Here is a 27303-nt window from a genome sequence, read left to right as displayed (position 1 = left end):
GTCCTCCTGCCGTAGGTCGCAGAGTAGATGTTGAGGAACTTGGATTCATGGCAGTGCAGTTTCAGCTCCTGGTCTTCACACACGGTTTTGTTTTTTAATTCATCTGAAGCAGAAACAAAAATTGAAGGCACCATCAGCTTCCCCCAGAAGGAATCGGTGAGCTCTGTCCAAGTCCCCCTGCTCATTTCCCTGGGGCCGCACCCTGAGAAGGGGGCGGTAGGGATGGCCCTCTGGGCTCATGCTGTCTCTGACCCTAGAAAACAAAGCCCTCTGCAGGAAGCGGGTGGGAAGTAACCTGTTGACAAGCGCAAAGACCCTGGGAATTATACTAAGGGGCAAATGGAGGAGAGGTGCCAGAGTTAAGGAGGCAGACGCATGGAGTTAGGTCCCAGGCAGGGCCTGGCTAGAAAGGAAGTTTCTCTCGCTCACCACTTAAGGTCACACGTTCCTTCACTGAAGGGAGCCTTTTCTCAAATGTTGGCTTGGGATCCACATAGGTAAAGACAGACGAGAAGTTACTTGAAAGAAGCATTAAGCTTCTTTCTCTCTCTGGAGACAGCCCAGTTAAACCTCACCTCCAGCCCCTCCACTGGCATCCCCATGTGTGTACGAATTATTTATTAGTTTAGTTTAGTTTAGTTTTTTAGAGACAGGGTTTCACTCTGTTACCCAGGCTAGAGTGCAGTGGTGCAATCATAGCTCACTGCAGCCTTGAACTCTTGGGCTCAAACCTAGGCTCAAAGGATCCTCTCCCCTCAGCTTCTCAAGTACCTGGGAATATGAGTGCACACCATGCCCGGCTTACATTTATTTGTTTAAAAGACAAGAAAAGAGACCGGGCACAGTGGCTCACACCCATAATCCCAGCATCTTGGGAGGGAGGCTGAGGCAGGAGGATCACTTAAGCCCGGAAGTCAGAGGCCAGCCTGGGAAACATAGCAAGGCCTCGTTTCTAATTAAAAAAAAGCAAGAAAGATGATATGATACCAAATCAAATCATTTCCTTTACTAGGAAAGGGGCAAAAACAAGGCACGGTGTCAGTTAAGAATCCCTCTTTAGAGAAGCGTGGAAACTCTGCCCCAAATCTGGTAAATCCAGGAACAACTGACTATCAAGCTGATGGCGCATTCTAGGTTAGGATGATCTGGACCAGGTTGTACGTTGTTCTCAAAGAATTCAGGGAAAAGTTTGTTTGTTTAATCTGCTTATCATAGTAAAATCTTTCTTTGCAATGTCATACAAAGTTGGCATTATGAATGCACTGTTGAAGAAAACGTATTTTTTTTTTAAAGAATGTACTCCAAAACCATTTAATTAGTGAAAATGTTTAATAATGATTTGATTTTTTTAAAGCAGTAAGAGCTAACACTCCAGACACAAAAGACCGCATACGGTGTGATTCCTTTTATATGACGAATTGAGAAGAGGCAAACCTTTAGGGGCAGAATGTAGATAAGTGGGCACCTGAGGCTGAAAGTGAGGTCACAGAGTGACAGAAAATAGACACAGGGAAGCCTTCTGAGATGGTAGGAATGTCCCATGCTGGACTGTGCTCACGGTTGCACAACTCAGTAAATTCACTGAAAATCACTGGATTGTACACTTGAAAAATGTGAATTTTATGCTATGTAAATGATATCTCAGCACCTTGAGAGGCTGAGGTGGGTGGATCACCTGAGGTCAGGAGTTCGAGACCAGCCTGGCCAACATAGCGAAACCCTGTCTCTACTAAAACTACGAATATTAGCCAGGCGTGATGTTGGGTGCCTGTAATCCCAGCTACTCAGGAGGCTGAGGCAGGAGAATCACGAACCCAGGAGGGGAAGGTTGCAGTGAGCTGAGATTGTGCCACTGCACTGCAGCCTGAGGAACAGAGCAAGCCTTCATCTCAAAAATAATAATAAATAATAATAATAGCTAATACTTGCTGAAGACTTCCTCCCAACTAGGCCCTGTTCTAACAGCTTTAAATGTATTAATAAATTGATATTCAAAGCAGTCCTTCTGTGAACAACCTCTTCAAATCCTTTGCATAGTGTGTGATGGATTTTTAAAATTTGCAGGAGTGATTCATGTATTCCGGATGCTAACTTTTGTCTCTTAGGTGTTAGAAAATCTCTCCTAGATTGTCACTTATCTTAAACTTCGCAAAATCAAAGCAAAGCAAAATATAAAGGGGACCACGGTCATTTATTTGCATATGTGGTTCTTATCCTTGCCAACATTCTGTAAAGAAAATTCTTTAAAAAATGCTAGCTCTACTCTATCACCCTTGTTCTGGAGTTTTCTACTTTGAAATGGCAACCACACAGCAGACAGGCGCATTTTTTAGCCAAACAAGCATTGGCGTTAACTGCAAACAAGAGTTAAATGGCAAGAACTGCTAGGGCTGTAATGGGCTGGCCCGGAGTGGGCGGGAAGACTGTCCAGAGGGAACCTCTTCCACCCCAGCTTCTCACTCCTCGCACATGCTCATGTTCTCCTTCCACTTTTCTTTCCTGGATTGGAAGTGCAGGCGGATTCCAGCTCCCACAGGCACCTCAAGCCCAAGTTTTCCAAATTGTGATTTGAGGTTCATTCATGAGTCTTGAAATCATTAGTGCGTTGTAACCAGCAATTTTTTAAAATAAAGAATACAGTAGTTTAGAAAACAACAAAGGGCATCACATGAAGAAAGTATAAACACTGTTTTGTAATTTAAACATTTGTTTTTCAGTTGTGTGTATATGAGTATGTGTTCCACTGGGCCAAAATGTGAAAATCTTTTCCTACCATGAGCTGCAATCACAATTTGAAAACGCCCACCTTAATCCCTACAGAAAGGCATGAGCTGTACACATTAGGGCCACAGCAGCTGGCTGGATCTTCGTATCCTGGCATCAATGATGCCAAGCTCCAAACTTAAAAAAGTGAAAGACAATAATTTTTAAATATAAATGCCACCTTTCTTTCTTTCTTTCTTTCTTTCTTTCTTTCTTTCTTTCTTTCTTTCTTTCTTTCTTTCTTTCTTTCTTTCTTTCTCTTTCTTTCTCTCTCTCTCTTTCTCTCTCTCCCTCCCTCCCTCCCTCCCTCTCTCTCTCCCTCCTTCCCTCTCTCCCTCTCTCTCTCCCTCTCCTCTCTCTCTCTCTCTCTCCTCTCTCTCTCTCTCTCTCTCCCCCCTCCTCCTTCTTTCTTTCTTTTTCTGACAGGGTCTCACTCTGTCACCTAGGCTGGAGTGCAGGGGAGGCAATCTCATCTCACCGCAACTTCCACCTCCCAGGTTCAAGCCATTCTCCTGCCTCAGCCTCCCGAGGAGCTGGGATTACAGGCATGTGCCACCAGGACTGGCTAATTTTTGTATTTTTAGTAGAGACAGAGTTTCACCATGTTGGCTAGGCTGGTCTTGAACTCCTGACCTCAAATGATCCACCCACCTAGACCTCCCAAAATGCTGGGATTACAGGCGTGAGCCACCATGCCTGGACTAAACAGCATCTTTCTGTACCTTGTAAATTTCCATGACTTTCTACCAAAAGCAGAGAAGCAACAGCAAGGCCAAATTTTGGACCACAGGAAGGCAAACTTTACAAAATCTCAAGAGGACCACCAGCTCTGCTGCTGGCAAACTTTGTTGCTATCCTTTCATCCATGAGGATGCGAACATTCAAGATGAATGAAAGGCTCAGAGCAGAAGCCAGCCTACAGATGCTCACAAAATCCCCATCCTGCCCTGGTAGTTTAATAAGCAGGAAGAACCTCCACGAGGAAGAAAAATGAAAATGGTGACTAAGCAAATGTCTCGAAGGCCCTTTACCCACTCACTGGAATCTTAATTCAACAGCTTAAACTTAGAGCCAAGGCAAGTTTTGTTTTCATTCTCTAAAGAAAAGACTGCTAAGTCTGACCCCAACGTCAGAAGGTTTGATTCTTTTTGGTGAGTCATATCCGCACTGGCATTTGTATGCAGTTTATGAGTAGATGCTAAATCCCACCAACAACAACATTTTGCCTGACTTCAAAGACCCAGAGTGAACGATGGCCTTTGATGCAGAAAAGAGGGCTTGGATAGAAACACCAAAAGAGCCAAAGCCCCCTTCCAACCATAAGAACTCAGAAAAATGTTAAGAATGCCTTCCGGTGGCAGAGCTGGCACAGAAAGAGGATGGGAGAAGGCAGGACAAAAACAAGCCTTATCTCCACAAATTGGAAACTTTTTAAATGGAAATCTTTTTTCTTTTTCTTTTTCTTTTTTGTTAAATCAAAATTCTTAAAAGTTAGAAGAGGTTTTTTTGTTTTGTTTTGTTTAAGGCATGTCATGAAACGCATTTATTAGCCACATCTCTTTGATTTATTAAAGCCCATTCATTAAAGGTAGCCTCGATGCCAACAAAACCCTCCCAGAGTAACGCAACACCCACATGCAAGGCCTCCAGCGATTTCGTCCCCAGATTATGGGCAAATCATCTCCTGGAATGGAGGGGCCTGTGCGTGTCATATTACATCCTTGGGGTGACTGCTGTGTTACATTGAGTCACTTGGTTCCTTGGGAATGTGCTAATTCACTGTCACATAAGAGTGACATTTCTGGATTATAAAAAATTAAGAAACTACTAATATCATTGCTACTTTTCTTAGAAGACTAGAATTTGTTTTAGAGCTGGGTTAGAGTTCTCAACTGGTCTCAGATTAGAGAAGGTGTGGGCAGCCTTCCAGAAGTGGGTTGCCAACTCTCCTGGGAGTTTAGATGGGGAGGATGGCAGGGGCCTGGGAAGGTAGAACCACGACTCTGCTTAAATGACAACAGCGACGAAATTCCCCTTCCTCATTTTATTAAATTGGTGCAAAAGTGACTGTGATTTTTGCCCTTAAAAGCAATAGGCAAAAACCGTAATTATTTTTGCACCAACCTACTAATGAGCGGGCTATGTGGGTCATTCTGCTTCTCTTCGATACAACAGTCACAAAAGCACATCACTGCCGAGACCAGCTCAGTTGGAAAGACCCTAACCCAATGGTGCTGGAGGAATTAGAGACACACACACAGAAATATAGAGGTGTGGAGTGGGAAATCAGGGGTCTCACAGCCTCCAGAGCTGAGAGCCTGGAACAGAGATTTACCCACATATTTACTGACAGCAAGCCAGTGACAAGCACTGTTTCTATAGATTATAGATTAACTAAAAGTATTCCTTATGAGAAATAAAGGGATGGGCCGAAATAGAGGGATGGGCTCTGGCTAGATATCTGCCGCAGGAGCAAGTCCTTAAGGCACAGATCGCTCATGCTATTGTTTGTGGTTAAGAACTCCTTTAAGCGGTTTTTCGCCCTGGGTGGGCCAGGTGTTCCTTGCCCTCATTCCGGTAAACCCACAACCTTCCATCATGGGCGTCATGGCCATCACAAACATGTCACATGTTTGTGATGCAGAGATTTTGTGCTGCAGAGATTTTGTTTATGGCCTGTTTGGGGGCCAGTTCATGGCCAGATTTTGGGGGACCTGTTCCCAACACATCACCAGCCACCTTTCAAAGGTGGGCAGAGGAAGGATCTGCCGTGGTGAGAGTATTTTATTACTGACATTGTATACAATTGCCAGTGCATAGTGATGTTGAAATGTAGACAGACAGTCACTTTTATTTATTGTTATTCTTTCTTTAGTAAATAGATCTCACCCTGTCATCTAGATTGGAGTGCAGTGGTGAGATCATAGTTCATTGTAACCTCAGATTCCTGGGCTCCAGCAATCCTTTCGCTGCAGCCTCCCAAAGAGCTAGGACTGCAGGTGTCTGCCACTATGCCCTGCTAATTTTCTTTTCTTTTTTTTTTTTTTTTTAAGAGAGATAGGGGTCTCACTATGTTACCCAGGCTAGTCTCTGACTACTGGCCTCAAACAATTCTCCTGCCTTGGCTTCCCAAAATGCCGGAATGACAGGCATGACTAAATCATTTAGTCATTCATGTCTTTAGCAGAGTGACTTGAATCAGCTTTATTGAAATAATAGCTACCAACTGCTGAGCTCAACTCCATGGTCCTGTGCTAAGCATGTTACATACAACACTGTGTTTTCACAGTCTTATAACAGCCCTCTGCAGAAGAGACATAATCCCATGTTACAACCGAGTCCTAGAAAGTGTCCCTACACTGCCCAACACACAGCAGATACACAGCAGAAAGGAATATGAACCCAGAACTACCTAAATCCAAGCCTCGCTGAAACCTACATTTCCTGAAAGGCTGCAATTTGGGAGGTGAGGTTTTGAGGAAGGAAGCATAATGCACATTAAGGAAAAGAAGTTTCCAGTGAGGCTTGCTGGTAAAATAGCTTTCCGTAAAGACAAACAAATAAGCCCAATCAGTGGCATTTGCCAGTTTCCCTGGTGTAAATATTCCCACCGTGGCAGATTCCACAGAACACAGGCAGAGCTGGTAACACATGCATAACTGGCTTGCATGATAAGCACTGGCTCCACACACCACAGGGTACAGCCGTGCAGCCTTTGGACATTCACAGTGTCCTGCCCCGACTAGAACTGGGAAGTGAGAAGAGCCTCAGGAGGTGTGAGAGATGCAGAAAAAGAGGCAGGAAGGTGTGCAGACAATCTCACTTCCACCTCCTAAATGGCAGTGCTCAGGTTGCCGGTGTCCAGGTTACACAGGGGCTCTGCCTCTCATCTGCTCTCTATGGGGCAGCCAGTGGGGCCTTATGACTTCATCTTAGCACCCTCCCTGCTTAAATGCTGCCCTACAGATAGAGCCCCAACTCCTTCCTTGGCTCTGACGGCTCAGGATCCCTACTCCAGCTCCCCAGCTGGTGCTCTCTCCTGCTATCTTGCTTCTGTGCTCCTACCCCGTGACTGGCTGCGCCAATGCACCTGCAACCCCCAGCCACAGGCTTCTGTATGGAGCACTCTTTCTGTGCCCTGCATCCCTGCAGTTCTCAGCTCCGTCACCACTTGCTCCAAAAAGACTCCACTGAACCCCCAGTTGAGGTCAATTCCTCCTATGAGGCTGGGCACGGTGGTTCACGCCTGTGATCCCAGCACTTTGGGAGGCCAAGGGGGACAGATCACTTGAGGTCAGGAGTTCAAGACCAGCCTGGCCAACATGGAGAAACCAGGTCTCTACTAAAAATACAAAAATTAGCCAGGTGTGGTGGTGCATGCCTGTAATCCCAGTTACTCAGGAGGCTGAGGCAGGAGAATTGCTTGAACCCGTGAGGCAGAGGTTGCAGTGAGCCAAGATCAAGCCACTATACTCCAGTCTGGGTGATGGAGTGAGACCCTATCTCAAGAAAAAAAAAAAAAAATTCTTCTGCAAGCTGCTTGCATAGTACCAAGTGCCTCTCCATGAAGCCCTGACCCTACCTGGAATCTTGCACATATTTGTGTGAAACTCACAGTGAATATCAGGCCTCACAGGACTGGACAATCTGGTTACCAAGGATGTGCTCACCTGTGTCTCCCCAGTGCTGAGCCCAGGACCTGGCCCCTGCTGGGTGAACATTTGCTCTGTGAATACATATTAAGCACCTACTGCTCTGGGGTGACAATGCTGAACCACACAGAGTTCCTGCTTTCATGATGCTCACAATCTGATGCAGTGTGTGTGCAAATCATACACAGGCCACAAATAAGGTAAATCCAAATGATGATGCTGCTGTGAAGAAAATAACATAGGATGCTGTGATAGTAGAGGGGTTTTTTTTTTTTTGGTTGTTGTTGCTGTTTTTTGGACAGAGAAGGTCTCTCTTGAAAGGTGCTGTTTGGGGTGGAGATTACATAAGGAGAAGGAACCAGCTGTGTGAAGATCTTAGGAATGGTTGCTGGGTGAAGGAAGGTTGAGAAATACCCTGGAGGGGGTGTGGACACCACCCACGATAGAACCGCCATTCAGGGAATGTCTGCAGGATGTGGGTTCTCTTCATCCTCCACTCCTGTGCACGGTGGGGGCTTCATAAGTGTTTGCTGAAATGATATGAGTAAACCAGAGGAAGCCTCACACCACAGTTGCGGGGCTGGGGCTCTGCACTGACTTATCTGAGGCTCGGGCAATTTTACAAAGGTCATTTGACGTCTCTTAGAGGCTGGCTTTTCTCAACTTATGAAACATTTCAAACATATAGAAAATGTGAAAGAATATCACAACCAACAGCCATATTCCCACCACCTCAGTTCTCCAACTGTTAACATCTTGAACAAGAGCTTTTTTTTTTTTTTCCCCAAGACAGAGTCTCGCTCTGTTGCCCAGGCGGGAGTACAATGGTGCCATCTCAGCTCACTGCAACCTCTGCCTCCCGGGTTCAAGCGATTCTCCTGCCTCAGCCTCTCGAGTAGCTGGGATTACAGGCGTCCGCCACTATGCCCAGCTAATTTCATATTTTTAGTAGAGACGGGGTTTCTCCATGTTGGTCAGGCTGGTCTCAAGCACCCGACCTCAGGTGATCTGCCTGCCTTGGCCTCCCAAAGTGCTGGGATTACAGGCGTGAGCCACCGCCCCCAGCCAAGAGCCACTTTTTAAAGGGCAATCTTTTACACCATGGAAGGAGGGAAGTGGAGAACAGAAAAAAAAAGAAGGCGAAGCTAATGGCAGTCAAGGGTGTCTTCAAGGCCATGACACAGTCATCTGTGAGGTTCAGCGGTGGGAGGGAAGTGAGGAAGAACACTGAGATCTTGGTGTGATTTCCTGAGTCTGTTGACTGAGGCAGGAGGTGATCCCAATGTCTGGTGCTGGAGGGAGGGTAGAGAGGGGTCACGAAGGGAGTTCCGGCGGTTCTGAATGGCTGGGCCTGCTTGTAGGTATTTGCGATTGTCTGTACATGTGAGCGTGTGTGAGCATGTATGATAGTGTGAGTGAGTGTGACAGCTTGTGTGCGTTTGAGTGTGTATAATGGGGTATAAGGTTGTGCTAGTGTGTGCCTGTGGGTGATGATGTCTATTATGAGAGGCGTGTGTGATGAGTACCTATTATATGCTGTGAGAGCATGAGTGCCTTTGCATGTGCTGTGTTAGAAAAGCACAGGGCAGTTTCGACGTATGTGGGCCCTGGCAGGGAAGGAGTTTGCCAGAAGCCTGCATATCTGCTGAAGGGTTCGAGGGGTTTGTTCCCAGTTGTGTACCTGAGACTACAGTACGAGTGTGGCCTGACCTCTCCCCACATAAGTCTGGCACCTAGGCCACCAGGATATCGGGGAACTCTGGGCTCCAGGATGGGAGCTAACAGACAACAAAATGCAAAAAGTGAAAACAGTTGTGTTGGGTGGCAGGGAGGAGGCTTAAAAATGCTTAACTTGACCAGACGCGGTGGCTCATGCCTGTAATCCCAGCACTTTGGGAGGCCAAGACGGGTGGATCACCTGAGGTCAGGAGTTCAAGACCAGCCTGACCAGCATGGCGAAACCCTCTCTCTACTAAAAATACAAAATTAGCCAGGCACGGTGGCACATGCCTGTAGTCCCGGCTACTCGGGAAGCTGAGGCAGGAGAATTGCTTGAACCTGGGAGGCGAAGGTTGTGGTGGGCCGAGATTGCCCACTGCACTCCAGCCTGGGCAACAAGAGTGAAACTCTGTCTCAAAAAAAAAAAAAAAAAAAAAAAGCTTAACTTCTCATTGTTTGGTTAAACATACTGCTATCGTTTCTTTGCAACAAGGTGTGCAGGAACCTCTAATGCCACAGTGACCTATGATTTATCTCAGGCAGGTTCTTGGCGCCTGGAAGTGTGACCCACCCATGGAAGAGGGATTATTTTTGGCCATCACAAAGCTGATGCGTGTTAGAAATGGCAAAAGTCAATGGAGAAAAGAACAAGAACCAGAATAAAAGAGAGTGCTCCAGCCATGCCCCTTGTCACTCTCCTGGGGAACAAGGAGCCCCTGCCGTGGGTGAGGGCGGGAGGAGCCAGATCAAAGCTCTGAAGCAGTGGGTGCAGGTGGCAAGTGGGCCACTGAGCCTCAAGGAAAAACAGGGAGCCCCTCAATCTCAGCACAGGACACCTCTGAAAAGCAGAACCAGCTCCTCACTTTGAGGAACAGCAACAGCAGTCTCTCACCACCCCTGGGAGCTGTAGCATCAGTACAACTGAGTTTTACAGATTGGATTCTTAAAATTCAGGCATTTGTAAGAAAATGAAGGCATGTGCAGACTCACGCACACAAAATCCCTCTCTTTCGCTCGCTCTCTCTGTCTTTCTCTCTCTCTAAAAAACTGGGTAGGATGGAGCCCAATGTTTCTATTAATGAGTTTCAAAGTTGGACAAATGCCAACGGGCAGAGAATTTTGACCAGGAGTGTGAAGGAAGCGAGAACCACACCCCAAACACACTGTCCCCCTCCGAAGTTACTTACTAGGTTGGCATTTAAAGGAGACCAGGAGGTATTTACTGCTTCCTGGACAAAGGTCAGGTCCAAAAACACGGCTATTGACCAGGAGGTGGCAGGCCCGCTGGTTCTGGCATTCGTCCAGCACCTTCTAGAAGGAGAGGGTAGAAAAGGGACAGGCTTGAAAACTGCTCACAGTGACTGCCAGACCCGAACCTGGGCTGCTCTGGGCTCTGCAAAGGGAAGGACGCCTCCCCACCTGGCCAAGCTGTGTCTAAGGCCGAAGAGCGTACACGTGGGTGAGTGGATTGGCTCCCTGTCTCCCTGCTCTTTCTCCTGAAAAGAAACCTGATCCAATAGTGCCAGGCTCCTGGGAAAACTAACCTCTGATTCACCACCACGGGTGCGGCTGCTGATACTTTCAGCAAAGGCACTGACTACTGAGGCTCTAGGAGGTGCAAGCGAGGTCAGAGTACTTTCCAGTATTGGGGTGCAGGGGACTTCAAGGTCCCCTTCGAGTGGGGTCCCCTAGCTTTAAGCTGAAAGAGCTGTGACCATCAGCAATCACAGTCCTGGCCCTTCATCCTTAAACGGCCCTACACAGGCCACAGGAGAGCTGTGCACTGGGGAGCCCTTGAGGACCCAAACCCTTTCCAGCTTACGAACTGTCCCCAGGCCAAAAAATAAAAATTACAAAGCTGATTCCCACCCTCATCAAACTCAAGAGGATGGGACCCACGTCTCCCTCGGGGAGCAGTTTTCTTAGTGGAGTACTCAGACTTTCTGTTGAGCATTGGGAGTAAAGGCTTTCCTTCAAATCTCAGTCTCTCTCTGTCTCCTGATTTTTTCCAGGCAGCGCCTTCGTGTTTAAGACATCTGTTCTGTGGAAGCTCACAGGACGCCCTCCTCCAGGTCCTGATAAGGCTCAGCATTTTGCTGCTGTTCTCTAGGTCCTCATTCCCAAATGGAACAAGTCCTGCCTGTGATAAACACAGAGGTCCTGAACTTGGGTCTGGTTAAAACAAAAACAAAAAGGACACCAAGCACAGTTAAAAAAAAAAAAAAAAATTCCCAAGAATCTGCTTATTACTTTAGGTCTGAATTTAGTGCAAACACATGAGCCTCTCTGAGTCACCATGTTCTCATGGTAGCTCATGGAGTATCTCTGCGAAGCATGCTGGCCCTGCCAGCTATACCCCGTTCTCTCAGGGGCCCAGCAGATGTGTCTCAATCAGAAAAAAACACCCCAGAAACCCCTCAGACCCCAGAGGGTGCAGCTTTCAGATGACTGCATGTGGCATGGCCAAACGTCATTGTGAAACGACTCAGCCCACAGACGTCACTGGAGGGCTCCGCGGTTACAACCGCAGAGCAGACCCCAGGGCAGGGCTGTTTCCAAACTATGTCATGAGCTGGAAAATGCAGAAAGGGGGACTTCCCGTTGACAGTCAAGGGATGGATCAGCTGTGGTCTCCCGTGTGGACGTCTCCCCACATTAAGCAACCTCCCTCTGAGGAAGCACCTTGCCTGGGCTCCGAGTGCAGCTTAAAAGACACAAAAGAAGGCTGGGTGCAGTGGCTCATGCCTGTAATCCCAGCATTTTGGGAGGCCGAGGCAGGCAGATCACCTGAGGTCAGGAGTTCAAGACCAGCCTGACTAACATAGTGAAACCCTTTCTCTACAAAAAAATTAAAAAATTAGCTGGGCGTGGTGGTGGGCGCCTGTGATCGTAGCTACTCAGGAGGCTGAGGCAGGAGAATTGCTTGAACCTGGGAGGTGGAGGTTGCGGTGAGCCAAGATTGCCCCATTGCATTCCAGCCTGGGCAATAAGAGCGAAACTCTGTCTCAAATAAACAAAAAAGACACAAAAGTAAAGGACTTCTTGACCTCTGGTTGAAAGAGTAGTGCATGGGGATGTTTCTGGCAAACAAACCCTCCCAACAACATCAGAACTGTGTTCACAGATGCTAACCTGTCGGCCTGGTTATAGAACATCCTCTTCCCTCAGGGGTATCTGGCAGAGGCAGGTACCCGTGGAATGGTGGGGGTGGTGCCCATGCTCTAGTGTGTGCCAGGAGTTCATACTTTTACAGAGTAGCCGCTTTAGAAAAAATGTTGGTACTGGCCAATTTCATGTACCCAGGAGGGCAGCAGGTAGCCTGGGATCCAAGGATGGATGGCCAGGGCAGGTGACTGAGAAATGGGGGTGAGTCAAGAGAGGTGTAGCTCCTGGGGTGGCGCCCAACGGAGAGAATTAGGGGTAGGGTGGATGCTATGGCTGGAACGTTTATCCCCCCCAAAACTCACATCGAAATGTAATTGCCACTGTAACAGTATTAACAGGTGGAGTCTTTAAGGGGTGATTAGACCATCAGGCCTCCATCCTCATGAATGGATTAATACTGTTTTTTTTTTGTTGTTGTTGTTTTTTCAGGAGTAGGTTGTTAGAGTGGCACTAGGCACTAGGCTTGTTATAAATGGCAAGTTTGGCCCCCCTCCTCTTGCCCCTTCCATTCTTCTGCCACGTGAGTACCAGCGTTCCCCAACCCCCTAGAGGATGTAGTGTTCAAGGAGCCATCCTGGAATTAGAGACACCAAACCTGTGGCGCCTTGCTCTTCGACTTCCTGACCTTCAGAACAGTGAGAAATCAATGTCAGTTCCTTACAAATTACCCAGGCTCAGGTACGCTGTTATAGCAGCACAAAAAGGACTAAGACAGTGGAGCACACAGGGAAAGCAACTTTTTGTCTCCTGAAGAAACATTGTTTCTCCTCAAGGTATAGAAACCATGTCACGGGCAGTCATTCAAACACATTCATTTTGGCTACTCAACTGGTGTGTTTCACCAATCACCTGAATACCCAGATACTACTATGCTTGGAGTGGAAGCAAGGGATGGTGTGAGAAATAGAAAACTTCTTATATCATCACATTAGTTTTGCGTCTCCTATTTGGGCCTTAAGGAGAACTACACAGCATTAAAACTACTCCTATTTCTCCTTAGTTCTCCTAGCAAATTTATCTTTATCCATATTTCCTATGGTTGACAAAATCAAACAGACTTCCAACTTGCCAGCTGCTTTAAACTCCCTGCTTTAAATGTATTCATATGGAACTTGGAGGCATTAAAAAAAAATCCAAGGCCGAGTAATCCTGGTCAACTAGTTGTATATGTTAGGGGCCAGAGATGGTAAAGTAGAAGCTGCTTAGATGATTGAAAGCCATGCACAGTCTAAAACCATCACTGAAATATTAGTTTGACCTTCTCCTATACCAAATATTTCCCTAAATATGCCAACCACAAAAAGAATGACTTAAGCCACATCTCTCCCAATTCCTGGTACTATCTGGTAGAAGGAAGGAGTCAGTAAAGGCTGCCTAAAATAGCTCCAAGCAAGAATGACATGATTATCTATAACTGGAGAAGCAAACCATTAAAAAACACAAGGCGGTTACTGATGTTTCCTTCCTTGAGTACATTTTCTTTTTTCTTTTCTTTTTTATTTTTTTTGAGATGGAGTCCCACTCTGTTGCCCAGGCTAGAGTGCAGTGGCACGATCTCAGCTCACTGTAACCTCCGCCTCCTGGGTTCAAGCGATTCTTCTGCCTCAGCCTCCCAAGTAGCTGGGACTACAGGTGCGTGCCATCATGCTCAGCTGATTTTTATATTATTAGTAGAGATGGGGTTTCGCCATATTGGCCAGGCTGGTCTTGAACTCCTGGTGATCTGCCCACCTCACCTCCCAAGGTGCTGGGATTACAGGCATGAGCCACTGCGCCCGGCCCTTTGAGTACATTTTCTAAGAAGTTGGTCATGACTTCAGATGTCTGCCTCAAAGAGATACTTGTGGTTTCTATTAAAGAACCCACCTTCCCTTTCTACAGGAGTATTTATGGGAGATGTAGGCCTGGAGGTTGGAATCCATCCTGGTTGTACTTTGCTATACTGAAGTAAGGAGTAAACCTACAAATAAATTCATACTGAAGTGCACAAAGGGGGCTCTACAATAGGTAGGAATTCTATTTAGTTTTGTTGGGTAACAAATCCTTTGAGAAGCAAATAATGGCTCACCTACAAAACTGGTGATCTGTATAAATTGGGATTTTTCATGGATCAGTTTTGCTTGGATTGAACTATATAATCACAAATATATTTACACCCAGAGAGAGAGAGAAAGAGTGTGTGTTGAAACTGTATCATCTTAACATGTCTACAAAAGGCAATACCTGGAAGGTGGTGGGTGCCACACAGGTTAAGCTGTCTTCCCTCTGGGAGGCGGGCTTCTGGGAACTACACATTTGGTAATCTTGCCCATAAAATGCCGATTGGACACTTATCGTAGAATGCCGAGGGCACTGTAGATTCAAATAGTCCCCATCACAGGCATAGGTGGTGTGGTTTTGCAGGAGTTTGGTTAGGTAACCTGGAAAATATTCAGTCGGGTTACAAGAGGCCCAGGAACCCACCACTCCTCCATGGGTTTGGGGACAGGAGGAGGCTGGTTCCCCTGGGGAAGGGCTGTTCAGTCAACAACATGTGGGGTGGGGCCTCCCTAGCAGCTCTGGTGCAAAAGTCACCAAACCAGGCCCAGAGGTAGGGCACAGGAGCAAATGTCAGCTTTCATGTTGATACAGAAGTGGGGCAGGGGAGTGCTGGGTAGAGAAGGATGGGGTCCCTGGTGAGGGCTCCACCCTTGGGTTTGTGCCCATGGACCTTAGTGAGAACAGGCATTCCTGTTTCCATGTCCAAATGTTGCATTTTCCAAGACTACTCTGGCCTGCCATGACCCCCATCCTGTGCCCATAAAAAACCCAAGACCCTAGTGGGCACAGACACAAGTGGCTGGACGTCAAGAGGAGCAGAAGAGCACACCGACAGATACCAGCAGATGCCGGCAGGCTTTTGACAGCGGGGCAACGTGGAATTCAGTCAGGGGCAGTTGGAGGGAGAGTCTAGCTGCTGGAGCGGCCCAACTCTAGGCGAAGACCACCTTCCCACTCCATCCCCCTTCTGGCTCCCCATCCATCTGAGAGCCACCTCCTCCACTCAATAAAACCTCGCACTCATTCTCTAAGTCCACGTGTGATCTGATTTTTCAAGTACACTAAGGCAAGAATCCAGGATACAGAAAGCCCTCTGTCTTTGTAATAAGGCAGAGGGTCTAATTGAGCTGATTAACACAAGCTGCCTGCAGATCGCATAACTGAAGGAGACCGCTGTAACACATGCCTACTGGGGCTTCGGGAGCTGTAAACACTCAATGCTACATGCTGCTGTGGGGTCGGAGCCCAAAAATGCTCCCCACGACCTATCCGTCTGCATGTTCCATCTAGGGGTTTGAGCAGCAGGGTACTGAAGAAGCAAGCCATGTCCCTGTCACATGCCCTGCAAGGGGGATAAGGGAACTCCTCCTGTTTCAGTGTCTGGGTCAGAAACCTTGGTCTGGGATGGCCTACTGAATGGTTTGGAGGGCTCTTTCCCCTTCAGGAAGCACTAAGGTATTGACCAGGAGCCAAAGAGTCCTGAAGCACCTTTATAAACCAGGAAAAAAATCGGGGTGAGTGTACCCTGGACGTGTGGATACCCGTCCTGAGGAAGGCTTACATTTGCTTATCTCCCACTAGTGAGGCCATGCCTTATTGGGATGAGAGGATGCAGTTTCATTTCAAGAAATCACTCTTAGCTCTGTCTTGGTGCTAGAGAGGAATGACAGGCAGGGTACCCTGTGCAGCAAAGGGGCCTGCTCCAAGGGCACGGTGTGGGGAAGTGATGGTGGGGCTCTGCTGTGGGTTGAATAGTGTCCCCTCAAATTCACATTCGTCAGGAACCTCAGAATGTGACATTTGGAAATGGGGTTGCAGATGTAATGAATTAAGTTGGCGATATACTGGAGTAAGGTGGGCCCTTAACACCATATGACTGGTGTCCTTATAAGAAGAAAAGAAGAGACACAGAGGAAAGACAGCCACGTGCAGCTGGAATGATGCATCTGAAGTCAAGGAATGCCGAGCGCTGCCGGCCACCACCCAAAGCTGGAAAAGGCCAGGAAGGAGCCTTCCCTAGAACCTTCAAAGGCAGCACAGCCCTGCCAACACCTGGATTCAGACTCTGGCCTCCAGAACTGTGAGAGGACGAATTTCTGTTGTTTTCAGCCACTCAAGCTTAGGAAATGGGTTGCAGCAGACACTGGAAATAAGACAGGCAGCCAGGCAGCCTCCTTGGAATTCCCAGGCAGCCTGCAGGAACCACACGGGGCCCTGGGCTCTGAGAAGCTCTAAGGCCCAGCAGGCGCAGGGGCCTAAACTATTTCTCGGCAAGGAGGAAGGAAGGTTCATCCAGAATGTAGATCCCCTTCCTCCTTCTTACACCTCACGAGGTCACGGCGAGGCGGCTGGGAGGAGAGCCAGGGACTTTTCACTGAGGTGTGTGGGAGAGAGCTTGGCAGCCCTTGGCCTCTGAAGGGAGGAGGTGGCGTGGAGGAGGGCAGCTTCGGAACTTCCCAATTCCTGCTCGATGACCTGTGTGTAAAGTATTCCTGTTTAGGTTTCAAAATCCTCTCAGAAATATAATTCTCGGAAAATCCAGGTGCCCAATCCAGCTCCCTGGGCTTCCCTGAAATCTGAAGTCAAAGGGGCTGAGCCAGCCTACCCTGGGGTCCTCACACCCACCAGTCCAGAGTGCTCTCTAGAGGAAGGCTACAGACACTTTCTGGCACGCTCATCCAGACGTTAGCTGTCTTGTCTCCTTTTTTCACCCTTGAAAACCACTGGAAGAGTGGCCAAGAAACCAGCCATCCCGAGTAAGTTCACTTACAGAAGCAAAATCTAACATGAGTGGCAAAACGGACACTGGCACCAGGAGTGTGGGTCAGAGTCATGCCCCTTGGAACCACATCATCACTTGCACAGTGTACCCCCCAGGCACCAAGAGACCAGGCCGAGACCCCTCAGTGGCCCTGGGCCTCTGGTCAGTGTCTTCTTGCCTGGCACACAGGCAGGCTCTCATAAAACAATGAGTACTGAAAGTTCCAGCCTTCTTGGTGGGTTCTCAACACCCTGTCATGAGCTACACCCTGCCCCAGGGAACTTAGGGTCACCCTGATGCTACCCCTAGGCCAGTGCCCCTTCTGAAGTGCCCCAGGCTGGCACCCCCATACTTAGATCTCTTCAGCCTCCTCATGAAAACCTTCTTGTCCATCACCCCAGCATCCCTCAGACTATGCTAAATAAGCAGCTGACCACATGTCAAATCAATTTTCAGAGTGTGCTTTTGGTTTAATATTCACGGCTTATCCAAAAGACCGTGTCACTATCGCTAGATGAAAAAAAATGACAAAGCTCCGGAGAAGCAGAGCCACAAGATGGACGATACCTGGGTCCCAGGTTCATGAAAAGAGGAGCTGCCTGCTCCACAGACTATCACATGAGTGGGAATGAAACTTTTGCTGCGTTTAGACCATTACCTTTCTTCACTCTGTCACATCGTCTATCCCCACTAAATAGAACTTGACCTCTGCCAGACCATTTACATCAAGACCTGTATGTGCAGTGCAGTGGCCTGAGCCTTCAATCCATGCCCCACCTATCCAACCGGCCTTATCATATTCTTATTCTGAGAGTGGTATTCTGGGGGCAGAAGCTCAGTGCATAGAACTGACTAATGCAAGATCCTTCAGGCGCTTTGCACTTTGAAGTCTATCAGTCCTAGCACAATCCAAGTACAAAGAAGACACTTCAGCAGTGCAGCCTGCCCTACACTCAGTTCAATTCCTTCTTCAAAAACCTAGACCTGGCCAGGCGTGGTGGCTCACACCTGTAATCCCAACACTTTGGGAGGCCGAGGCAGGCAGATCACCTGAGGTCAGGAGTTCGATACCAGCCAGGTCAACATGGTGAAATTCCGTCTCTACAAAAAAGGCAAAAAATTAGCCGGGTGTGGTGGCACACCCCTGTAATCCCAGCTACTCTGGAGGCTGAGGTAGAGGAATTGCTTGAACCCTGGAGGTGGAGGCTGCAGTGAGCCGAGATCATGCCACTGCACTCCAGCCACGGAGACAGAGCAAAACCCCATCTCAAAAAATAAATAAATAAAAATTAAAAAAAGAAACCTAGGCCCACATTCAGACAATGGAATGTTACTTAGCACTAAAATGAAATGAGCTATCAAACCACAAAAAGACATGGAGAAACCTTAAATGCATATTCCTAAGTGAAAGAAACCAATCCGAAAAGGCTGTGTACTGTATGATTCCAACTATATGACATTCTGGGAAAAGCAAAACTATGGAGACAGCGAAAATATCCATGGTTGCCAGAGGTCAGGAGAAAGGAGGAATGAATTGGTGGAACACAGAGGATTTTTAGGGCAGTGAAACTACTCTGTGCGATACTACAATGGTGGACCCATGTCATTGTCCATAAGTCCAGACCCATGCAACGTACACCAAGAGTGAGCGCTAATGTAAACTATGGACTCTGGGTGATAGTGTGTGTCAGTGTAGGTTTATTGATTATGACAAATGTCCCACTCAGGTTTGATACTGCTAGTGGGGGAAGCTGTGCATGTGTGTGTGTGGTGAGGGGGAGTAGAGGTTGATGAAAACTCTGCACTTTCTGCTCCATTTTTTTTTTCTTTTCTTTTCTTTTTTTTTTTTTTTCTGTTGTTGTTGTCTTACTCTGTCACCCAAGCAATCCCAGCCTCCCAAAGTGCTGGGATTACAGGTGTGAGCCACCGCGCCCAGCCTCTGCTCCATTTTTCTATGAACCTAGAACTTCTCTAAAAAATTAAGTTTATTTAGGGTGGGGCACAGTGGCTCATGCCTGTAATCCCAGCACTTTGGGAGGCCCAGGTGGCGGATCACAAGGTCAGGAGATCGAGACCATCCTGGCTAACACAGTGAAACCCTGTCTCTACTAAAAATACAAAAAAATTGGCCAGGCATGGTGGCGGGCGCCTGTGGTCCCAGCTACTCGGGAGGCTGAGGCAGGAGAATGGCGTGAACCCAGGAAGCGGAGCTTGCAGTGAGCTGAGATCGCGCCACTGCACTCCAGCCTGGGCAACAACAACAAAACTCCGTCACAAAAAAAAAAAATAAAATAAATAAAAGAAAAAAGAAAAGTGAGTGGAAGTTAAGAAAGTCAAAGATGGCTCATGTGGTAGGCAGAATAACGGTCCCCAAAGATGTCCACAGGCCTTAATCCCCAGGGCCGGTGATTACGTTACCAGACATTCATGATAAAAGGGACTTGGCAGATGTGATTAAGTTCAGGATTTTGAGTTGGGGAGATTATCCTAGATTATCTGGAAGGGGTTTATATAATCACAAGAGTTCTTAAAAGGAGGAAGGTGGCTGGGTGCAGTGGCTCACACCTGTAATCCCAGCACTTTGGGAGGCCGAGGTGGGTGGATCATCTGAGGTCAGGAGTTCGAGACCAGCCTGGCCAACATGGTGAAACCTCGTCTCTACTAAAAATATGAAAATAAACTGGGTGTGGTGGTGCATGCCTGTGATCCCTCCCTACTTGGGAGGCTGAGGCAGGAGAATCTCTTGAACTCGGGAGGTGGAGGTTGCAGTGAGCTGAGATAGCTCCATTGCACTCCAGCCTAGGCAACAAGAGAGAAACTCCATCTCAAAGAAAAAAAGGAGGAAGGCAAGAGAGAGTCAGAGAAAGGAGTTGTGACAATGGAAGCAGTAGTTGGAATGATGCAGCCATGAGCCCAAGAATGTAGGCAGTCTTTAGAACCGGGAAAAAGCAAGGAAATAGATTTTGCCCTGAAACCTCCAAAAGGAATGCAGCCATGCAGAAATCTTCATTGCAAACATCTGACTGCCAGAACGGTAAGAGAATAAATGTGTGCTGTTTTAAGTCACTGAGTTTGTGGCAACTTGTTACAGAAGCAATAGGAATACTAATGCAGTTTGTATAGATGACTATTGCAACAGTGTGGTGAAGATGAGAGAAATAGAGCTGTAACTGTAAGAACTGATGTTCAGGGAGAGATTTTTAAATAATTGTGATTGAGTTACAGTTGAAAGAGGCTTGTGCATATATGTATGTGTATAGATAAATACATATGCAGATGACCCTTAGACCATATGTATTAGATTTCTTTCTCTACCCCCGCTGCCCCGAGATGGAGTCTCCCTTTGTCGCCCAGGCTGGAGTGCAGTGGCGCGATCTCGGTTCACTGCAACCTCCACCTCCTGGATTCAAGCAATTTTCCTGCCTCAGCCTCCAGAGTAGCTGGGATTACAGGTTCCCGCCACCATGCCCAGCTAATTTTTGTTTTTGGCCAGGCTGGTCTGGAACTCCTGACCTCAAGTGATCCACCCACCTCAGTCTCCCAAAGTGCTGGGATTACAGGCATGAGCCACTGCGCCCAGCTCATATGTATTAGATTTCTTACTGTGGGTTATGGTCTGACAAGTTTGAAGGGGGTTATTGTCAAAGACTGCTCAAAATGATGAACCGTGGGCTCCAAGCTAAATATAAGAAAGGAAATGAGCACAGAAGAGGGGAGGGGCCCAAGGGACCAGAGATCCTGCTGAGGACCAGCAAGATCAGAGTGAGGGAATCACACAGCAGGCTGGAAAGGCAGGAGGCTGTGCCCACGAGTTGTTTGAGGAGTGATTTCAAGGTGGATTTGCAGGTTATGGAAATGTCCAGGGGTGGCCACAGAAGGAGGTAGAAGAGGTTGATGGAGAGGGTTGCTGGAAACAAGGATGCCAGGACTGAGAGTGAAGATGCCCTGTGGACCAGGCGTCTCCCAGGATGAAGGTAGGAAGTGGGGTGGAGCAGGAGCCAGCTGCCGAGGTCGTCCTTAAACAAAAGGCAGATGACAGATGAGCTGCTCCTAATCTAACGCCCTTTCCGGCATGCTCCTTTCCCAGTCGGCAAGCTCATCATTTCAGTGTGCTGGGCAGAGTCATGCCACTGAGCTTTCCACACCTTGGTTTCTTGGCTGGTTCAAGAGAGATCCTTTTTAAAGAACAACTACTAATGCAGCTGTTTATTAACGATTCCCTCCGGGTAAAATTAGCCATCGTGTTGGATCAGTCAAAACTGCTTTATTTCTTAATAGTTTCAGCCAGAGCTTTTATAATCTAACTCTATTTGTGGGCAAGTATTAACTATCCTGAAAGATGGCAGATGGGCACACTCTGTTAAGAAATCAGTCCTGGAATCCAGTAGAGCCTGGAGATGCTCTGTTGATCCTTGTTAAACTGGTGAGGAGAGGAAATGGGAGGATGTAGACTCTTTTTCTTTCTTTTTTTTTTTTTTTCGAGACGGAGTCTCACTGTGTCACCCAGGTTGGAGTGCAGTGGCACAATCTCGGCTCACTGCAATCTCCACCTCCCAGGTTCAAGCGATTCTCCTGCCTCAGCCTCCCAAGTAGCTGGGACTACAGGCACGTGCCACTATGCCTGACTAATTTTTTTTTTTTTTTTTTTTTTTGGTAGAGATGGGGGTTTCACCATGTTGGCCAGGCTGGTCTCGAACTCCTGACCTCAAGTGATCTGCCCGCCTTGGCCTCCTAAAGTGCTAGGATTACAGGCGTGAGCCACCGCACCCAGCCGGATGTAGACTTTTTTTTTGTCAGCTTCACATCGTTCAGGGATCTTGGTACAGCTCATGTGCAACTCCAAGATACTCTTCCCTGATGAATCCTCCCACTGTGTATCAGCAGAAACTCTTACGGCTACTGCCATGGCTAAAACCTTCCTCAAAGGAGTATCTGGAAAGGCCTGGGTTGAGCAAATCTTAGAACAGCTTAAACCAAAGTTCTAAGGTTTTCATTTTTTGAATCAGATCAAGAGTTCATGACATGAACCCCTGAGAGTGGTGGGAGCTCTCTTCTGTCTTCTGAAAGACACAGGGAAGTCCTTCTTTGGAGCGTCATCTTTATCACATTTACAATGAAAATCCATTAATATTCAAATAATCCACTGACTATAGAAAGACCGGTGTGATAGGAAAATAAATCTTGGGGCCCCATACTTACTAAGCCAAAGGGAAAAGTCAAGCTGGGAACTGGGTCACACAAACCTGCCTCCTACTTCATTCCTAACTAAGACGGCTACAAAGATAAAAAGCTACATACATCCCTTACCTTTTACCCACAAGGAGATTCCTTACAGGCCCCAAGATCTTTGCTTGAAAACAGTTCTGTTGAATTTCACCCTGGCAATGTAAATTGATAGCTTATCCACAGATGCGGACCGGACAGAACTCAAAGTCATCCTTCTATTTGCCTGAGACAAATGCATATCTGGTTGCTTCCCCTGCCCTATTGTTTACGTTATCTCGTGTAAAATTGCAGATTCACTTACCCAGATGAAGTGACAGCATGAATGACTATTTCCTCTACTCACCCTCATATGAAAATTGGATATTCCCCCAATATCCATCCTTTCCCATTTAAATATTGAAGCCCTTAAAATTATCTTTGGAGAAAGGCATAGACCTGTCTCCCGGGTGGGTGTCCTTAACTTTGGCAGATAAACCCCCTAAAATGATTACAACTTGCCTCAGTCATTTTCATTGATTTATACTGGAATGATGTAAGTGATTTTCAAAGAATCATGGTACGTGTCCCAAAGTGTTCTACAGGAGTGTGATATTGTGAAATATATATTTGATCTTTCATGTGTTTCCTTCCATACAACTCCTAAAACCCTTAGAATCTCCAAAGTGATGTGTTTTTGTATGCTAATAAGTTGACTGATGGCTGGCAGCCCCTAGCTAGCTTCAGGATGGGGGCTGGTCCCTGGAAAGACCAAGGCAAGATTAGAGAGTTGGGACTTTGAGCCCACCCCCCAATTTCCAGGGAGAGGACAGGAACTGAAGGTTATGTTGGTCACTCATGGCCAGTGATTTAATCAATTGTGCCTATGTGATGATGCTTCTATAAAAATCCAAAAGAACTGGGTTTGGAGAGTTTCTGGATGGCAGAACACGTACAGGTTTCTGGGGAGCAGGGCACCCAGGCTGGGCATAGAAGCTCCTTACTCCTTCCCTCATCCCTTTCCCTATGTGTCTCGTCATCTGTATCCTTTGTAACAGCCTTTACAGTAAACTGATAAACATAAGTAAACTTCCCTAAAGTTTTTCTGTGAACCACTCCATATTGATGGAACCCAAGGAGGGGGTCACGGGAACCTCAGTTTGAAGCTGGTTGTTCAGAAGTTCTGGAGGCTCAGACTGTGACTACTGGGAAGAGGGGCAATAGTCTTGGGGACTGAGCCCTCAATCTGTGGGATATGATGCTATCTCCAGATAGATGGTGTCAGAATTGAATTGGAGTATACCCAGCTGGTATTTGCTGCAGAATTGATTGTTTGTTGGTGGGGAGGAATCGCCAAACATTTGGTCACAAAAATATTCTGTGTTGATTGTTGTTGAGTGAAAGAATAGAGAAAGTACTTTGAGTTTTAGTGTGTGTGTGTCTGTGTGTGTGTTTTTTTTCACACAATTGATGTCAGAAGTGGGATCTGCTGGCCATGGCCCTGGCTCATAGAAACATGTGCTTTGGGAAGAGAAAAAATAAGAGGAAGGAGGATAAGGGATCTTTGATTCCTGGATGGTCGCATGGTCACCCATGGTACAAAGTCACAGCTGTACTGCACTCAGTTACTAAAGGTGAAAGTTACCACTGGAATTTGGAGATAGATCCAACTCTTGGGAAGTTGGTTCGCTGGATGTGCAAGGAAATGCAAACTGATAATAAAGAAGTGAAATATGCAATCTGTTGGTTATTGTTATGTGTAATAGCTAAAATAAAAATAAAAGAGAGTGCTAGGTCCAGCCTCAATGCTACACCAAGCTTAGATGTCAGTGAGTCTGAGCTTTGGCCACTAGTTTTGGAGCCATTCCTAACAACAGAAAATGCCTCTGAGACGTGTGGTTACCAAGAAGGTGGTCAATGTGGGGGAAGGGCAAAATCAAGAAACTACTGAAACCAAGGGGTAGAGTGTGAAGGAACTGTTTTATTTTGTGGTTCAGTATCATCAACTCCCTGAGGGACCTTTACTAAAATGGACTGTGAGAGTAACTAATTTAGGGGCAGCATCTTTGGTTTTACATGCTACAGAGGGGAAGCGCATGTTTAGGTTGATGCAGGATCCACAGCTCACTATGGAACAACCTCAGATGGCTATATACGATCTGGACATACAGCAGGTTATTCCTGAGGCAACAGCCAGCCTAGTAGACTGGATAAAAGTCACCATAAAGTTTGTTTACCCTGAGAAGGGGGACTGTCCAACTCCACCTATAAATGCCAAGTGGAGTGCCCAGGATGAAGCAGCTAATATGCTTTGTATGCAAGCCACGTGGGACTGGCTTTATGACAACTGGGATATCCACCCACTAAATATGCCTGTTACCCAGGTCATGGGAAATGCTGTGATTAAGGGGGCCCCATTTGCATGGACACCTCATGCAATCTCACTGCTGCAAAATCAAGCTATGGTCGGAGAAGCCTTATTGAATTTGCTATCTCAGCTTCCCCTCGTGGGCCTTATAGATGCTGATAAAAACATTAGGGCAATTAATAAAAGAATGCGGAAAAGCAGAGGACAGAGTCAAAGGACTCATCCCAGGAAGGTGGATGTATTTAAGCAGTTATTAAGAAGTAAAGAGATTAAAGAAAACATTAATAAAGCTAAAACGAAGAGGAAAAAGGGAAGCGCCATGGGACTCATCCCATCAGGCTGAAAATCTTCAGTGGTGCTTAGGAAATGAGAAGAATAGAATGGAAATTGATGAGGTGAAAACAAAGGTCTTAATATAACACTATTGAAGGTTGAGTGGACCAAAAAGAGCCCTTGCTGGCTACTAGCATTAAGGAGTTCCAAATGGGTTTGCTGTATTCACCCTAGTTTGGAGAAACTTTAAAAGTCATTAAGCAGAGATTACAATGAGAAAGCTGACCAGCAATTGCCTGGGCCAATGTTGAGGCAGGTTCATCAAGATAAAGATGGACAAAAGGGCCAAGGTTCCTTGGCTCAACCCTCTGCTGGCGACTGAAAGACTTTTGCACTGGCTGGTGGAAAAGAAAAGCTCCTGGGTCTAGAACTTAAAAATGTAAGGGTTGGTAGAATTATGCAAGTTGGTGTATTTGAACATGCTTCATATGAAATGGTTACATCTCTTTTACCTGATTATATTAGGGAATGGACTTTGTATCTGACTTGCCCTTCAAGCCATATTAATGGGACGTGAGATGGGAGCCAGTAAGATTGCCCCAGCCCACACAGTACAGAGTGGAAGCTGCTGAGCTGGGAGGGACATGTTCTCCATTCGATAACCCCTCTACAAAGCCTCTAATGCGGCATATGGCAAAAGCCTTTCACCGTCTCCCAGCGACGACTCCCAGCCCATAAAATGACCTTGACACCTGAAATACCCAATGCTGTCTCAGGTAATGTCATAGAAACACTCTCATGAGGCCAGGTGCGGTGGCTCACACCTGTAATCCCAGCATTTTAGGAGGCCGAGGCGGGCAGATCACTGAGATCAGGAGTTGGAGACCAGCCTGGCCAACGTGGTGAAACTCCATCTCTACTAAAAATACAGAAAATTAGCAGGGCATGATGGTGGATGCCTGTAATCCCAGCTACTCGGGAGGCTGAGGCAGGAGAATCGCTTGAACCCAGGAGGCAGAGGTTGCACTGAGCCGAGATGACACCACTGCACTCCAGCCTGGGTGACAGAGTAAGACTCTGTCTCAGAAAAACAAAAACAAAAACAAAAAAAACAAGACCCAAGATTGCCAGGTGTGGTGGCTGGCACACACAGACCTCTTGAGCCCAGGAACTTGAAGTTGCAGTGAGCTAAGATCACACCACTGCACTCCAGCCTGGATGACAGAGCAAGACTCCATCTCTAAAATGAGTAAATTAATAAAAATCCCAAGACTATGGCTCAGCCTGGGATTAGGGTGTGTGGCTGTGACAGCCACCTCTTGGAATTGGTGGCTTCATGTTTTGCTGTGAGGATTAAATGATATAATGGGCATAAGCATCTTTTTTTTTTCTTTACCATAAACCACTACACATCTCTAAGATATTACAATTATAGTGTAAGGGTTGTGTTTGTTTGTTTGGTTTTTGAGACGGAGTTTCACTCTTCTTGCCCATGCTGGAGTGCAATTGTGCAATCTTGGCTCACTACAACTTCCACCTCCTGGGTTCAAGAGATTCTTCTGCCTCAGCTTCACAAGTAGCTGGGAGTTACAGTGCTTGCCACAATGCCTGGCTAATATTTTTTGTATTTTTAGTAGAGACTGGGTTTCACCGTGTTGGTCAGGCTGATCTCCAACTCCTGACCTCAGGTGATCCACCTGCCTAGGCCTCCCAAAGTGCTGGGATTGCAGGCATGAGCCACTGTACCCTGCCATGTACTGTAAATCTTGAAGAACACTAATTAACATAGAGCTTCCATTGGTACAATGCTGAACAACCCAGCTCTAATCAAATTACATTCGCAGCCAGCCCTCTCAGCTCTGAGCACCTTGATGTAAGGTAGACAGCTCAGAGACCAGTACATAGCCCCGTGACTGCCCTCAGTCCAGACACGTCCCTGCTGAGCCTGGAGGAAAAGGGAACCCTCCCTCCCCACCCTTCCTCCCTCCCATCCCTCCCTTCTTCCCTCCCTCCCTCCCTTCCTTCCCTCCTTCCTTCCTAATAATTAAGATCTAAAAAGTTACTAGTATTTAGAAGAGGCCAAACAAGCTGTACATTCTTCTTCTCTTTCTTTTCTGAAGCCAGAGGCTTCCAATGAAGTCTGAGTTTCCTGAGGGCTGACGTTGCCTGAGTCACTCTGAGCGCAGGATATAAGAACCTCAGTCACTGGCCCCACATTGGTGTGCTAAAGACCCCTAATCTCCAGGGGCCAATTTCACAATCTTACTTCTGGGAAGAGAAAGGAATTCAATTGCTACGTCCTTGCCTTCCTTTTTTTTTTTTTTTTTTTTTTTTTTTTTTTTTTTTTAATAGCGTGCCAC

General features: G+C 46.9%; 1 protein-coding gene and 1 pseudogene across 11 annotated transcripts in view; both read right to left on the bottom strand.

The window, feature by feature from the left end:
• The window catches only part of LOC105472721 (eva-1 homolog C), a 105581-nt gene that overhangs the window by 47469 nt on the left and 30809 nt on the right, over nucleotides 1-27303 (bottom strand). For 9 of the 11 annotated variants that reach the window (XM_071095618.1, XM_011726256.3, XM_071095616.1 and 6 more), the window contains 3 exons: nucleotides 14523-14719; nucleotides 10322-10445; nucleotides 1-103 (listed from right to left, as the gene is read on the bottom strand). The exon at nucleotides 1-103 is cut by the window's left edge and continues 50 nt beyond it. In XM_071095618.1, coding sequence (XP_070951719.1) covers nucleotides 1-103; nucleotides 10322-10445; nucleotides 14523-14719 — 424 coding nt within the window. The remainder of the gene's footprint in view (nucleotides 104-10321; nucleotides 10446-14522; nucleotides 14720-27303) is intronic. The other 2 variants (XM_011726250.3, XM_011726257.3) reach the window with 2 other exon arrangements.
• On the bottom strand, nucleotides 11391-14117 carry LOC105472720 (protein GVQW1-like; annotated as a pseudogene).

The sequence above is a fragment of the Macaca nemestrina genome, chromosome 4, assembly GCF_043159975.1.
Source record: "Macaca nemestrina isolate mMacNem1 chromosome 4, mMacNem.hap1, whole genome shotgun sequence".
In the NCBI taxonomy this organism is placed as follows: domain Eukaryota; kingdom Metazoa; phylum Chordata; class Mammalia; order Primates; family Cercopithecidae; genus Macaca; species Macaca nemestrina.
Note: the sequence above shows the minus strand (reverse complement) of the source record. Positions and strands in the feature narration are given on the sequence as shown.